At 34.2% G+C, this 14,195-nt stretch overlaps 1 protein-coding gene across 1 annotated transcript in view; it reads right to left on the bottom strand.

Annotated features, from left to right (window-relative positions):
* LOC148954975 (muscle-specific protein 20-like) overlaps positions 1-6,411 on the bottom strand; it is a 55,246-nt gene extending 48,835 nt beyond the window's left edge. The window contains exon 1 of the mRNA XM_089099475.1: positions 6,258-6,411. Within this exon, the coding sequence (XP_088955601.1) occupies positions 6,258-6,287 (30 nt within the window). The 5' untranslated portion in view covers positions 6,288-6,411. The remainder of the gene's footprint in view (positions 1-6,257) is intronic.
* Between the last annotated feature and the right edge of the window lie 7,784 nt (positions 6,412-14,195).

The following is a 14,195-nucleotide window of genomic DNA, read 5'->3' as shown; positions in this document are numbered from 1 at the left end:
TATAGTTTGCAGATATGACGAATCTGACGGTTTGATTTTCATTCCTTTGGCGTAGTAACTGTTCTTAAAACTTATTTTTACAGTTTCGGTTAGTATTAGACTGATTCGCTCCTTTAGAACAGTTCGCTTCACGAACTGTTTGAAAAAGCATATTACTAGAATATGCCCGGTTTTTTTTTAGAGGCCATAGAGAATAATCAAATACCAAAATATAAATTCCATTGAATAGGACAGAAAATATTACTTTCTTGTTTTTATTTTCTTGCTCATATGGCCTAGCTGTTTCCTTGTTTTTCAACAGGGGAAACCCCTACTAAAATTAATAAGGAAAATTTGGGAAACAGTGGTGGAAAGCGACTTTGTAGTTATAGAATTCTTACCAGGATTGAGTTTCTTCAAAACATACAAGATTCCTTTATTATAGGAATGAAATACAAACTCTTTAGTTGAATTGCTTTCTCTTTCTTCTGCTTTACTTTCTTCTTTCTATTCTTTAATTGATTTACTAACTCATATCAACACTTAATGAATATTAGAAGAAAGAGAAGGGACGGATAGCCAAACCAGCTAGCATAATCCCCGGTTCAAACTTATAATTAAATAAAAAAAAACAGTTTTTTTTTAACTGAAAGTAAGGAACGACGTTAAAACTTAAAACAAACAGAAATTAGTCCGTATATGAAATGGACTGCCCCACCTCATCGCCTCGCTCTTTACGCTAAAGTTTTTTATTGTTTTAAAAAGAATAGAGTTGTGAGAAATTCAAAATTTAGCGTAAATAGCGAGGTGTTGAGGAGGAGATAGCCCCTTTCATATACGGAATAATTTCTGTTCGTTTTACGTTTTAACGTCGTTCCTTACTTTCAGTTAAAAAAATGTTTTATTTTATTTAATTTTGAACATTTTTGAATTAATGATTTTTAATACGTATATTAGGGAGTTCGCTCCCTAGTCAATACCTTGCTCTTTAAGGTAAAGTTCGAATTTTGTTCCAATTCTTTAAAAATTACCCCTTAATCACAAAGGCCGTTAATTAGAATAAATAGCTCTTATGAAAGTACTAAAAAATCTTTGGCTTAAAGAGCTAGGTATTGACTAGGGGGTGAACCAAATCATATGCTTAATATTTTCTGTTCGTTTTAAGTTTTGATGTTGCTCCTTACTTTCAGTAGAAAAACTTGTTTTTTTTTAAATTTAATTTCTGATCTTTTTCTTTACTAATGCTGGGAAATCCGGCGCCCCCTTCATAGCAAAGTCCCTTCCCCCATGAAAACTTCCTTCATGGAAATATCCTCCCATATAACCCCCGACCCCCCCCCTACTTACCAGAAAAAATCTCCCCTGAAAACGTCCGTATACTTCCCAATAACCAATACTATATGTTAACATTGGGTAAACTTTATAACTTTCAGCCCTCCCCCCGGGGACTTCGGGGGATTAAGTCATCCTGAAAGACATAATTATCATATTTTCGACCATGCTGAACAAAATGGATATCTCAAAATTTTGATCGGATGACTTTGGGAAAAAAATTAGCGTGGGAGGGGGCCTAGTTGCCCTCCATTTTTTTGGTCACTTAAAAAGGGCGCTAGAACATTTTATTTCCGTTCCAATGAGCCCTCTTACGATATTCTAGGATCAGTGGGTCGATACGATCACCCCTGGGGAAAAAAACACACAAAATAACAAATAAACACGGATCCGTGATCTTTCTTCTGGCAAAAAACGCAAAATTCCATATTTTTGTAGATATGTGCTTAAAACCTCTACAGTAGGATTCTCTGATATGCTGAATATGATGGTGTGATTTTCAATAAGGTTCTATTAGCTTTATGGGGTCTTTCCTCCTTTTTTCTAAAATCAGCCAAATTTTCTTAGGTGCGTAACTTTTGATGTGTGAAACTAAATTTCTTGAAACTTATGTGTTTGAAGTAAGTATTTAAATCTGATTCTTTTGATGTATCTATTGGTATTAAAATTCTGTTTTTTAGAGTTCGGTTACCATTGAGCCGGGTCACTCCTTACTTACAGTTCGTTACCACGAACTGTTTGATAAAGTAATTAAGCTTCAGTCAGCGTCAAGCGAGAACATAGAATTATAATCATGTATTTTAAATGGGAGGGGACTTCAGTCCTTCTCTTCCACATGGAAGATCATTGTAATATTCTGAAAAATATGCAGATTTGCCACCATTTTTTCCCCAACCTCTACTTTCCATTTCAATTCGCGCTTATCCCTCCCTAAAAAGTACTTGAGCTTTTTGACACATCACTTTCCAATCAATCTGATGAGTCTCGCCCATCCGATGAGATAATTATGTTCCTGTGTCTAGATCTGTTACGATTTTTATTGTCAAAACTTTACTTATCATTACTTGAGGGACTTCTTTGCTAGTTGCAGTCATTTAATGTTCAGTTTCTCTTGTATTCCATTTGAAATGATTTTTCTTTCATTCCATTCCAGATAATCTGGGTGTTTTCGGTCAGCTAAAGCTGAGATAGAATTCCAAAAGATATTTGCCACTAAATACAGTGTTTGATAAATTTTACTCTTATTAAAGTAAATTTTTTTTTTTTTGAAAAATTTTGTTTTATGAAAAAAAGGGAAAAGGGAGAGTATAAGATTGGATGACTCCTGTATATCCTACAGATTAATTGATTATTTGGAGTAAGATAGGACAGTAAGATAAGATATTTATTTAAAAAAACGTCTATCACAAGCCCCAAAGGACCGAATTCGCATTTTGGAGTAATAAAACCAAAAAATAAAAAATAATAAAAAAACACAACAACTAACAGAGCTGGCAAGCCAGTGCCAAAAACAACAATATCAGAATTGCAAATCCATTCATTAGGAAAAAACAATTAATTGGCAAAATGTCAGAAAGTTAAAAGGGTAAAAACTAAAAAAAATTGAATTAAGATTGGTATTAAAAATGCTTAAAATATAACAAATAAGAAGGGAGAGGAAACAAAAAAAAAATCGAACGAACATAAAACTTGGGTATCACAAGTACCACAAAAAAAAGAAAAAAAAAGAAAAGGAAAACTAGAGGTTTATTTTATCTGTAATGAAAGGTACAAATGTTTTTTCATACCTGGAGGTCAAGCAACAGACAGGGGACAAGATAGGAACGGCTTCAGAAACAGCACGTGGCAGGCGGTGTCTGGATAGGGAGTGTATTTGGGAAAATGTTTTCCGTGCGAGGGTTTATTATTGCATTTTTTTGCCAAACGGAGGCACAACGTTCCTCTCATGAGCTCAAGAGTTTCCAGCTTGGCCTTTTTTAGAAGGAGTGAGTATGGTACCTTACCTTCTTTAAAAATTATTCTCAGGGCTCTTTTTTGAATGGAATCAATTTTTTCTGATTCATCACGGGAGATGCCAGGATACCAAACTGATCAAGCATATTCAAGATGTGGGCGGACAAAAGAAGTATAGATCCTTAAGGAATGAGATTGGGGGACATTAAATTTATTCAAGAGCTTAAGGAGAGACATGGACGCATTAGCTCTATGGACAATACCATTAACGTGGATATCCCACTTAAAATTAGAGAAAATTATAACACCAAGTAACTTAAAGGAAGACACAGAAATATCTGGGGGGGATAGGGTTGAGGAAAAGGGATAAGGTTTTAAGGAAACATATTGGCAATATCATAGATTTAGAGGGGTTTACTTTCATGTCTAAGTCTGCAGCTTCATCTGCAATATCATTGAGGATACTCACAGGGTTGCTTACTAAGTTTCGGTAGCAGGTTTCAACAACCGTTAGGTCATCCACAAATTTTCATCTGTCGGGAAATTCCTTAGTAAGGATATTTATCATAACAGAAAACAGGAGGGGACCTAGGAGAGTACCTTGGGGTACTCCATTATGGACAGGGAGGGACTGGAATAATAATTCTTATATTTGACCACTTGTGATCTATTTGATTAAAAGGAGGCAACCAATTTAACCAGAAAAGAATCAATATTAAAATCAGTTATAAGTTTCTCGACTAAAATATTGTGATTAACAAGATCAAAAACTTTTTGAAGGTAAATGGAAATTAAATTTAGCCAGCAATTAGGGTTTTCGAGAACTTTCCCAATTCAGTCAATAAGAAAAACAATGTTATGGGAAGTAAAAGTGGATTTTATGTTCCCGAATTGTCTCAGGTCAGTGAGAGGTAGGATTTTTTCCTTTAAGTGTTTAAGTTATGGTATGTTAAGTTTATGTGTCAGTGTATGCTATGTGTCAGTGCAAGGCCATACCCAGAAGGGGGGGGGTTAGGGGGGTTTGAACCCCCCCCTCCAGAAAAGTTTGTCTGACTCGTAAAAACGTAATAAAAATGAATATATATGAATATAAAATTTTGCAAGCGTTTTTTGACATTTTTTGTGTAAGCCCCCCCCCAAAAAAAATGAGTAAAACCCCCTCCGAAAAAAAAATCCTGGGTACGGCCTTGTGTCAGTGAGAGGTAAGATTTTTTCATTTAAGTGTTCAAGTTATGCTATGTTAAGCTTTACTTTCACGCTTAAACACGTCCTTACACAATATCCTAACGTAAAAAAAAATGGAAAAAAAATGCATGAATCCATCATAATCATCCTCTAGATTATTTACAATCATTATAAGCAAAGTATTCAAAAATTGAAATCTGGAATGGCGATTCAAACGGGGATCAAACATAGAAGGCTTGCTTGCAAAAGGTTATTTATTTATTAATTAATTTATTAGCTTATTAACTATTAATTTATTTTTAAATTTATTAACTCTCTATCGAGAAGTTCTATATAGAGCTCAAGCCTAGTTGACACTGTCTACTCTACGGACAAAATTTGCTCCTTGAGATGACATAACGCAAAATAAAGTCTTAAATGATACAAGCGTAAAAGGTTCTACGGTGGAGTACGAAAGCCCCTTAATGAATAGTCTCAAGCTACCGCTCCAACTTTTTTCATGCTGACTTAACTTCCTTATAATTTGTGTAACTTTATTAAGGAACTTCCTAATAAAATTACAAACCGTAATATAAATTGAAATCTAGCTTTATTAGAATAACTATTTCTATTTAGAGTGTTAGTTGTATTACCTGACAAATATGAATAACGTCCAAGTAATCGCTCAAACCGTTTTGTGTCAGCGTGTTTTCACTTTTTGGCGGTTAAATCCACTAACTTGAAGATCTAAAAGTTAAGTATAAATTCATAGGATGACCAAATTTTTCAAAGTGAATCTTCAACAATTTAATAATTGTTAATTGATAAATTTCAATTTAACAATTCTTTTTATCAAGTTTTTTAAGTACAAGCGTGCTTATAATATATTCAAGTTCTGGAAATGATGCCTACAGAGGAATCCACTGGGAGATGAAGGTTTGCAAACCTTTTTTTTCCATAAAAGGTTTTTCCCTTTTAACCTTTTAAAAATATTTGACCTCAAGGGAGAGAGGAAAATCCTCCCCAACCCATTCAAACACCTTTAAGCAAGCATCTATGCATATATTTGAAGGAAGACTGGGGTTAGTGCAGATTTTTTAAACCGGTCTGTTGTGTACACTTTTTCTTGGAAAAGATATATTTTTTAGAAATTATAAACACAATCAGACACGATGCTACCCTTAATTTTCCTTACCAGGTGAACCATCTTTCACTTAGAAGTAATGGCACCTTGAGAAATTTTGTTGTAAAATTAACTCCTTCTTAAACACAGTTTTTTTGGAATTCCAATTTGTTTCGGAGGAGGGACTCTGAACACCGAGATGCTCAGATCCAGACAATGCCGAAGGATCAGATTTATATAAAAAAAATTCCGATGGTGATCATTTGACCCATTATTTTTAAACTCACCATTTTTTTCATATACTTTTTAATGGAACAAAATAAATTCGTGACTAACTTAAGATATAATTTAAAAACACTAGGACATCACTGGCAGATCCAAGGGGACCTACCCCAAGTTTTTTTTGGCGCCCTCTTTCCCTGTTTTTTTATTAGTCAGTTTCTACTGTTCCAAAGGGGGGAGATGACAACTACTTAGTGCGAGCCCCTTCACTGCCCTTTATACAGATACTCAAGGTACAGTAAGTTGAACTAAAGTTTTGGAAATTCAATCACTTTCGCGCATAGCGTTCTTTTTCCTGCAAACACTGTTTTTGTAAGTAAAAGAAAACATTAAAATGAACAAAACACCACCTTCTGTATGTTTTGGGGCAAGTTCCTTTTCTTTAGCTATCTTACAAACCTGGACCAAGAATTTAAATATTTACCTTTGAACGGACTTGTCTCTCGAGTGACATAGCTAAATCCTAAATTTGACAACCACGCTAGTCTAGTTCCAAAATTGAATTAAGTTTTTCAAGGCAAAGTGTTGCCTTTAAATCTTTAAGTATCTTGCTCTTCTCGGCATTTCATGTTTATACCAATCGGAATTTGAAGTACCCTCCCACACCGCCTCTCTAGGCGTATGCGTCATCTATAAACTTACTTTTCTAGAATGCTTCTATGCCAAAGCATACAGAACACGCTACAATGATGCAATTTTTGGAACCAGTATCTTAAGACTCAAAATAGCTTTTCAAATTTGTGCATGGAAGCAAATCGTGAGGCTATTGCTAAGCAGTTTTGGCTGGCTTTGACGCTTCCAAGATCAGATTACACTGAGAGCCTTTCTTAGTAAACACACTGCTTTCATTTTCAAAGAAGGCTGTATCTTATGGGTATTAATACTTTAAACCAACAACCAAATAGATATGTCACTCGTAAAATATTTTCGAAAATAAGTCCAGATTTTTATTGTTGGAAATTTGTACCGTTTTTTTTCAGTAAAACTTGGGATGCTTACATTATTTGTTAATATTTTTTCTAAAGCTTTGACCATCTTAGACTCAACCAGACTTGAAGTAGCCTAGAGCTAGGTTTGATAAAAATAAGGGTTTTTGGCGTCTAGTCATCCATTCCCAAAGAAAAAAAAATTTGTGAAATGTATGCAAATCTGCAGTTCAAAGGTATATTTTATTGAATATGCAACATTGTTTCGCTTTGGAATGATTCTTCCCTCAAATATGGTGTCTGGAGCCCCCCCTCTAAATGGACAAGATTTTGGTACTTTTTCTGTACTAACATTTTTGTGCTTAGTTTTTTCCAATTGTTTTTTTTTTTTAGAATTAGTTCCTTTCTCCTCAAGTATTCCTTCGGAATAAATACGGGTTTAAATGCCGACTCCCTCTCCTCATTGAAAAACAAAATTCTAGCCTTGTTTCTTGTTCTGCTGCAACAAAATCATGTTTTTACTTTTTTGTTCCTCTATCCTTTTTTCCAATTCTCTGGGTTAGAAATTACCAAGATGTTCACAGCAGCTTAAAAGGATAGAGTGGCCTTACATCAAGCCTCAGAAGTCTCATCTTTTCAGTGGCACCATTTTTGCAAAGACAGGAGAAAAACAGATGGTATTTTATTAGATATTAAATAAAAAAACAAGTTTTTTTTAACTGAAAGTAAGGAGCGACATTAAAACTTGAATCGAACAGATATTATTCTGTATATGAAAGAGGCTGTCCCCTCCTCAACGCCTCGCTCTTTAAGTTTTTTATTGCTTTAAAAAATAAAGTTGTGAGACAGAGTCAAACTTTTGCGTAAAGAGCGAGGCTTTGAGGAGGGGACAGTCCCTTTCACATACGGAATAATTTCAGTTCGTTTTAAGTTTTAATGTCGCTCCTTACTTTCAGTTAAAAAAAACTTGTTTTTTTTTAAATTTAGTTTCTGAATATTTTTGAAGTAATGCAGCTTTGATTTTGACTCACCGTACATGAATAATTAAAACGAAATTTGAACATTATTTTTACGTTTTTTGGCTAAATGGCTTTCTCGAAATTTTGTTCTGACGAAACTTACGAATTAACTTACGTAAAAAACTTCTAAATTCATATGTTTTTATAACGTATATTAGGGGGTTCGCCCCTAGTCAATACTTCATTCTTATTGCTAAAGTTCAAATTTTGCTCCAATTCTCTAGGAAAAAAAACACGTTTTTTCAACTGAAAGTAAGGAGCGACATTAAAACTTAAAACGAACAGAAATTGTTCCGTATATGAAAGGGGCTGTCACAACTTTATTTGTGTCTTCACAACTTTATTTTTTAAAACACTAAGGTTCAATATCTTTTAGGGGGTGTTTCCTCCTTTTTCGAAAATCATGCAAATTTTCACAGGCTTTTAACTTTTGATGGGTAGAACAAAACTTGATGAAACTTATATATTTGAGATTAGCATAAAAATCTTATTCTTTTGATGTATCTATTGGTTTCAAAATTCTGTTTTTTAGAGTCTTGGTTACAATTGAGCCGGGTCGCTCCTTACTCACAGTTCGTTACCACGAACTGTCTGATGACCCCTTAATCACAAATGCCGTTAATTACCATAAATAGCTCTGATGAAAGTACAAAAACAACTTTAGCGTAAAGATTGAGGTAATGGACTAGCGGGCGAACCCAATCATATACTTGATAATTTCTGTTCATCGTAGGTTTTGATTTTACTTCTTACTTTCAGTTGAAAAAATAGGTTCTTTTTATTTAATTTCTGATCGTTTTTTAAAATAATGCTTGGAAATCCGGTGCCCCCTTCGTCGCAATGTCCATTCCCCCGTGAAAACTTCCTCCATGGAAAGATCTTCCCACGTAACACCTCCCCCCCTCAACTACCAGAAAAATCCCCCCTGAAAACTTCTGTTTACTTCCCAATAACCAATACTATATGTAAACATTGGGCAAAGCTTAGAACTTACAGTTCTTCCTCCGGGTATTGTGTGGTGTTAAGCTATCCTCGAAGACATAGTTATTGTATTTTTCGACCATACTGAACAAAATGGCTATCTCAAAATTTTGATCGGATGACTTTGGGAAGAAATGAGCGTTTAAGGGGCCTAGTTGCCCTCCATTTTTTGGTCACTTAAAAAGGGCACTAGAACTTTTCATTTTTGTTCGAATGAGTCCTCCCGTGATATTCTAGGACCACTGGGTCGATACGATCACCCTTGAGAAAAAAAAATAAAAAACGCATCTGTGATCTTTCTTCTGGGAAAAAATACAAAATTCCTCATTTTTGCAGATAGGAGCTTGAAACTTCTATAGTAGGGTATCTGATACGCTGAATCTGATGGTGTAATTCTAATTAAAGTTTTATTACTTTTAGCGGGTGTTTCCCCCTTTTTTCGAAAATTAGGCACATTTTCTCAGGTGCCTAACTTTTTATGGGTAAGACTAAACTTGATGAACGGTATATATTTGAAATCAGCATAAAATTCTGATTCTTTTGATGCATCTATTGATGCAGTGATTATCTGTCAAAATTCCGTTTTTTAGAGTTTCGGTTACTATTGAGCCGGCCTGTGAATCATATCTAACGGAGGTAAGGGCAGTCACGGTTCTGGCCTCTCTTCCACCCGGGGCAAAGTCTTGATTATCCCCCCCCCTTGTCTCCCAAAAATTTATATGCCAAAAATTAAGCAATTTTTCATTTATTAGCAATATTTTTCATTTATTAAATTGATTAAATCGGATCTACTTACTTTTATTTCCAAGGAATAGTAATGAAGTTATGGGAAAAATGAAAGTTTCGGATTCAATTTTCTTATACTTACTGCCAACGGTTCCCTACGTCACCCTCTACTACATTTTAATAAAAATAAAATTTTGAAAAATAAAAAATGATTATAACCGTTGGGTTATTTAGGCTATTTAAGATTTTGCGTTCCTGAAATTTCTGCTCCCGGGGCAAGTACACCCTGTGCCACCCTCTAAAATCGCCTTTGGGTAAGGATAATTCATAATCTCCTGACACAACAGCGTGGCAAAGGGCAATTAGAATCAGCAAGTATTTATAGAAGAAAGGATGGCTTGTCTGGAGTAGATAGATAGATAGATATTTGTTTCGAAAAGCGCTACAGGGCCATGGTAACAAATACAATAATACTATCAACACATACATGGAAATTCAGACAACGTATGGAAAAAAATCCTGTGCGAATTAAGTTTAAAAAAAGTATTTTCTAATGCAAGTGACGAAAAGAATCCTTCATATATATGAGAATGAAATTACAAGACTCAAAAAAAAAAGAAAAAAAAAGGTAGATTCCAAATAGTAGTATAATTTTGTCGATTTTATGGAACGGGGACCCTTCGGAATAGCCCCTTTGGCGATTCAAAGAGGGTTTCTACATCTCTTCATTGGTCTATTTATCATGCAGGTTGACTGAATATCTTGCATCCCCTCCCACCAAAAAACAACAACGAAAAACAGTAAAGCATACTTAAGACAAGTTGTTATAATATGATCGAGTTCTAAGAACGGGAGAGGGTTTGCATGCAGGTTTCCAATTTCTACTATTTAGATTGTTGTTACTTCAAGTCTTTATTTTAAGGTTAAATACCCTACATAGCGTTTAATTTTCAGGTTATATGAATTATTAGATCTTTTCCGAGATATGGAATTTAGCAAAGGTCGTATAAATAATATGTCCGGTGAAAAGCATTATAATTTCTCAGGAATCTCGTCGTATCTCCACGTGGTTCCCTTTTTTGGCACAAGGCATGATTGCCAAAATTACGACACAGCAAAACCTGAGGGCATGCAATTGAATGGGAACAGCTTTAATCACCATCTTCTATAAAAGGACTGAGAGGTAAAGTTAGAAGGCCTAATTGTATGTATTCTACTCAGAAGGAATATATTAAGAGCCACGTTTAAGATTATTGGCTTTGATGCATATTTATTGTCATAAAAAATAGGTGTTTAGATTAGAATTTTCTAGCGAAATTTTTAATTAGAAGTACTTTGACTATAGTAAATAAAACAGCTAAAAAAAGCTATAAACAAGAGTCAAATGTCATAAATGTATTTACACTTAAGAACATGGCTGCAACTAGGATTTTATTTTGGAGAGAGTTTTACTTGAAGATTTTTTTCGGGGGGGGGGAGTTTACACAAAAACCTCAAAAAACACATACAAAATTTGTTTATATCCATTTTTGTTACGTTTTTACGAGTCAAACGAACATTTTGGGGGGGGGGTGGGGGGGTTCAAGCCCCCCTACTCCCCCCCCCCTCTGGGTACGGCCTTCATGGCTGCCCTCAAAAAGTGTTTTCCATGGGAGTGGGGAAGTCTTTCAGGAGATTGGGCAAGGCTTACAAAATGTATGACTAAAAAGCTGGAAATTTTATGATGCGATCCAAAGTTAGGCACCCACGTGTATTTTTGGTGTTTAAAGATGTGGTGGAAGGAAATGCTCGGTAAGACACATGTCCTCCTGCGTCTGTTCCTGCATGATATAATGGAGGTAGATTCACTTCCATTAAAAGAGCACCAATATTTGAGGAACGTGAACAATTTTTTTTTCGTTACTTTTTGTATTAGGGTGATCTACCCTGGCTTCGGGACAATTCCGCGACAGAATTCAAAGGTCGAATTTACTCGGCATTTTTAAGAAATATAGTCGGTGGATAAAAATTGGAGGAATATTGATCTATGAGTTGGTTGCTTAGGAACAGAATAGGCCTTCTAATGTTAAAAAAAAGTCTTTTGAACTCATTGAACTACGGCAAAGCAGGAATGTTTTTGTAACGGTTCGATTGGTAATATCTACTTTTTCAAGCAATCCACAGTAATTGCAATTTGTTTTTATGAAGCTTCAAACTTATCCTACTATAACGGAAATTTACGAATTATTTTTCCTATATATGGAGAAAGTATATGGAGAAATATATGGAGAAAGTCTTTTATATGGAGATAATATATGGAGAAAGTCTCCATATATGGAGATTATTATATGGAGAAATTGTTCACGTTCCTCAAATATTGGTGCTCTTTTAATGGAAGTGAATCTACCTCCATTATATCATGCAGGAACAGACGCAGGAGGACATATATATGGAGAAAGTCTTTCTTGAAATTTTATATAGTTTTATACATAAAAGAAGCGTCTATGACGATTTCAATATTAGGACTATAAAATATTTATGTCTTTTGGGAACTTGGATAAGAAATTTTTTAGTACAAGGTGACAGGGGTGCTCTTAATCAAAGAAAAAAAAATACTTTTAAGATAATCAAAGAAAAAAAAAATATTTAAAATACTGGCAACAAATATTTTAAAAGTTGCTTTAACGGAAATTTACGAATTATTTTGATGACCTATTCAAGCAAAGAAAAGTTAAAGCCTGGAACAGTTATTTCTGCGTTTCTAGGAGAATTTAGGACTTGAACTGATCCAAAATCTACATCTATGATAAATTAGCTGGTTATCGATATTATGTTCTGATGCTGCATCAACGGTGATATCCACTTGTCGCTTTAATTCATGAGGTGGACTTATAATGGATTCATAAAGATTAAAAATCATTATGAATCCTCTGGGTTTGGAAATGGGGATTTTTTTTTTTTTTTTTTTTTTTTCACGGCTTAGAAACTGCAAATATGGAGAAAGTCTTTCTTGAAATTTTATGCATAAAAGAAGTGCCTATGGAGATTCCAATATTAGGACTACAAAATATTTGTGTCTTTTGGGGACTTCGATCAGAAACTTTTTAGTACAAGTTGACAAGGGTGCTCTCAATCAAAGACAAAAAATATCTACAACTTTAAGACTATATTTAAAATACTGGCAACAAAATACTTTGAAAGCTGCTTTACGCGATGCTGTTTATTTTTTTTCCGAGTCTGAAGTTTATCAACGGTGATATCCGCTCGTCGCTTTAATTCATGAGGTGGACTCAGACCAATTTAAAATTAAAAATCATTATGAATCCGCTGGTTTTGGAAATGGGGATTTTTTTTTTTTTTTTTTTTTTTTTTTTTTTTTTTACATGGCTTAGAAACTGCATATATGGAGAAAGTCTTTCTTGAAATTTTATATAGTTTTATACATAAAAGAAGCGTCTATGACGATTTCAATATTAGGACTATAAAACATCTATGTCTTTTGGGAACCTGGATAAGAAATTTTTTAGTACAAGGTGACAGGGGTGCTCTTAATCAAAGAAAAAAAATATGTAAAATCTACAACTTTAAGACTCTATATTTAAAATACTGGCAACAAATATTTTAAAAGTTGCTTTACGCGATGCTGCTTTTTTTCCGAGTCTGAAGTTTAAACTTTAGTCGCTTTAGTTCTCAAGTTGCCTTCCTACTCCCCCCCTTCCAAAAAATGACCAAGACTTTCTAATTTTCTATATTAGATCATGTGTTTTCCATATAACTTGATACTCTGAAAAAAGTGTTTTCAACCTCATACCTCTGAGGTTGTAACTGCTTAGTAAAAATATTAAAAATACCTACAGTTTTTTTACGTACATTTCGATCACAGAAATACCATCATTTAAAATTTTGCAAATTTCCAAATTCATTCAATGTCGAAACTACGCTAGAATTTATGCATTCGTTCTTAGAATAATAGATGGTGTCTCCCTTTGAAAAAAGTCACCTCCAAAAATGGAATCACTGGATAAGATTGCACCAGAGAATTTAAACTTTATTTGATTTTATGACTCATTATCGTAAAACTTCAAAGATACCTACCTCGTTTTTCTTTTTTTTTTTCGGGGGTGGGGGGGTTGGGGTGTCAATACTTTTATTTTCCTTTTCTTCTCGGGATGTTTAGTCACTGTTGACTAAGAATGTATCCAGGATTTTTGTTTGCAGGGGCGGGGGGTTAAAAAATCTTTTAATACGCATTAAATTTATTTATATTCTTTTTTTTACGTTTTAACGAGTCAGACAAAAATTTCAGGGAGGGGAACTCCCTAAACCCCCAGGACACATCCTATCTATTGACACTACTACAAGTGGAGAGCATCATTTTCCTAATGGGAGAGGCTGATGACATTGCTAGGCTTCATCCTGCCTTTCAGAACTGGCTGTTATCTTTACCAGTCAAGGTACTTAGGTAAAAGATACAAACATCGCAGTGAAATCGTGCTCAAATAAGAAATATAGAAATATAATCGGCAAAACTACGGTACAATATAAATGAATTTATGACGCATTATTATAAAGCTTCAAAGATATTTGCTTTTCTTTTAAGAGTAAATGTCTGACTATAAATATGTGACTATAAATAAGTAAATAAAATATAAATAAAATAAATAAATAAAAATTTCTTTTTTATTTGCGAAACGTTTAACCAAAAGTTTAAACGTTTAATCACTGCTATCA

This window comes from Artemia sp. Qi Xiang Cuo, chromosome 2 (genome assembly GCF_049724085.1).
Source record: "Artemia sp. Qi Xiang Cuo chromosome 2, ASM4972408v1, whole genome shotgun sequence".
In the NCBI taxonomy this organism is placed as follows: domain Eukaryota; kingdom Metazoa; phylum Arthropoda; class Branchiopoda; order Anostraca; family Artemiidae; genus Artemia; species Artemia sp. Qi Xiang Cuo.
Note: the sequence above shows the minus strand (reverse complement) of the source record. Positions and strands in the feature narration are given on the sequence as shown.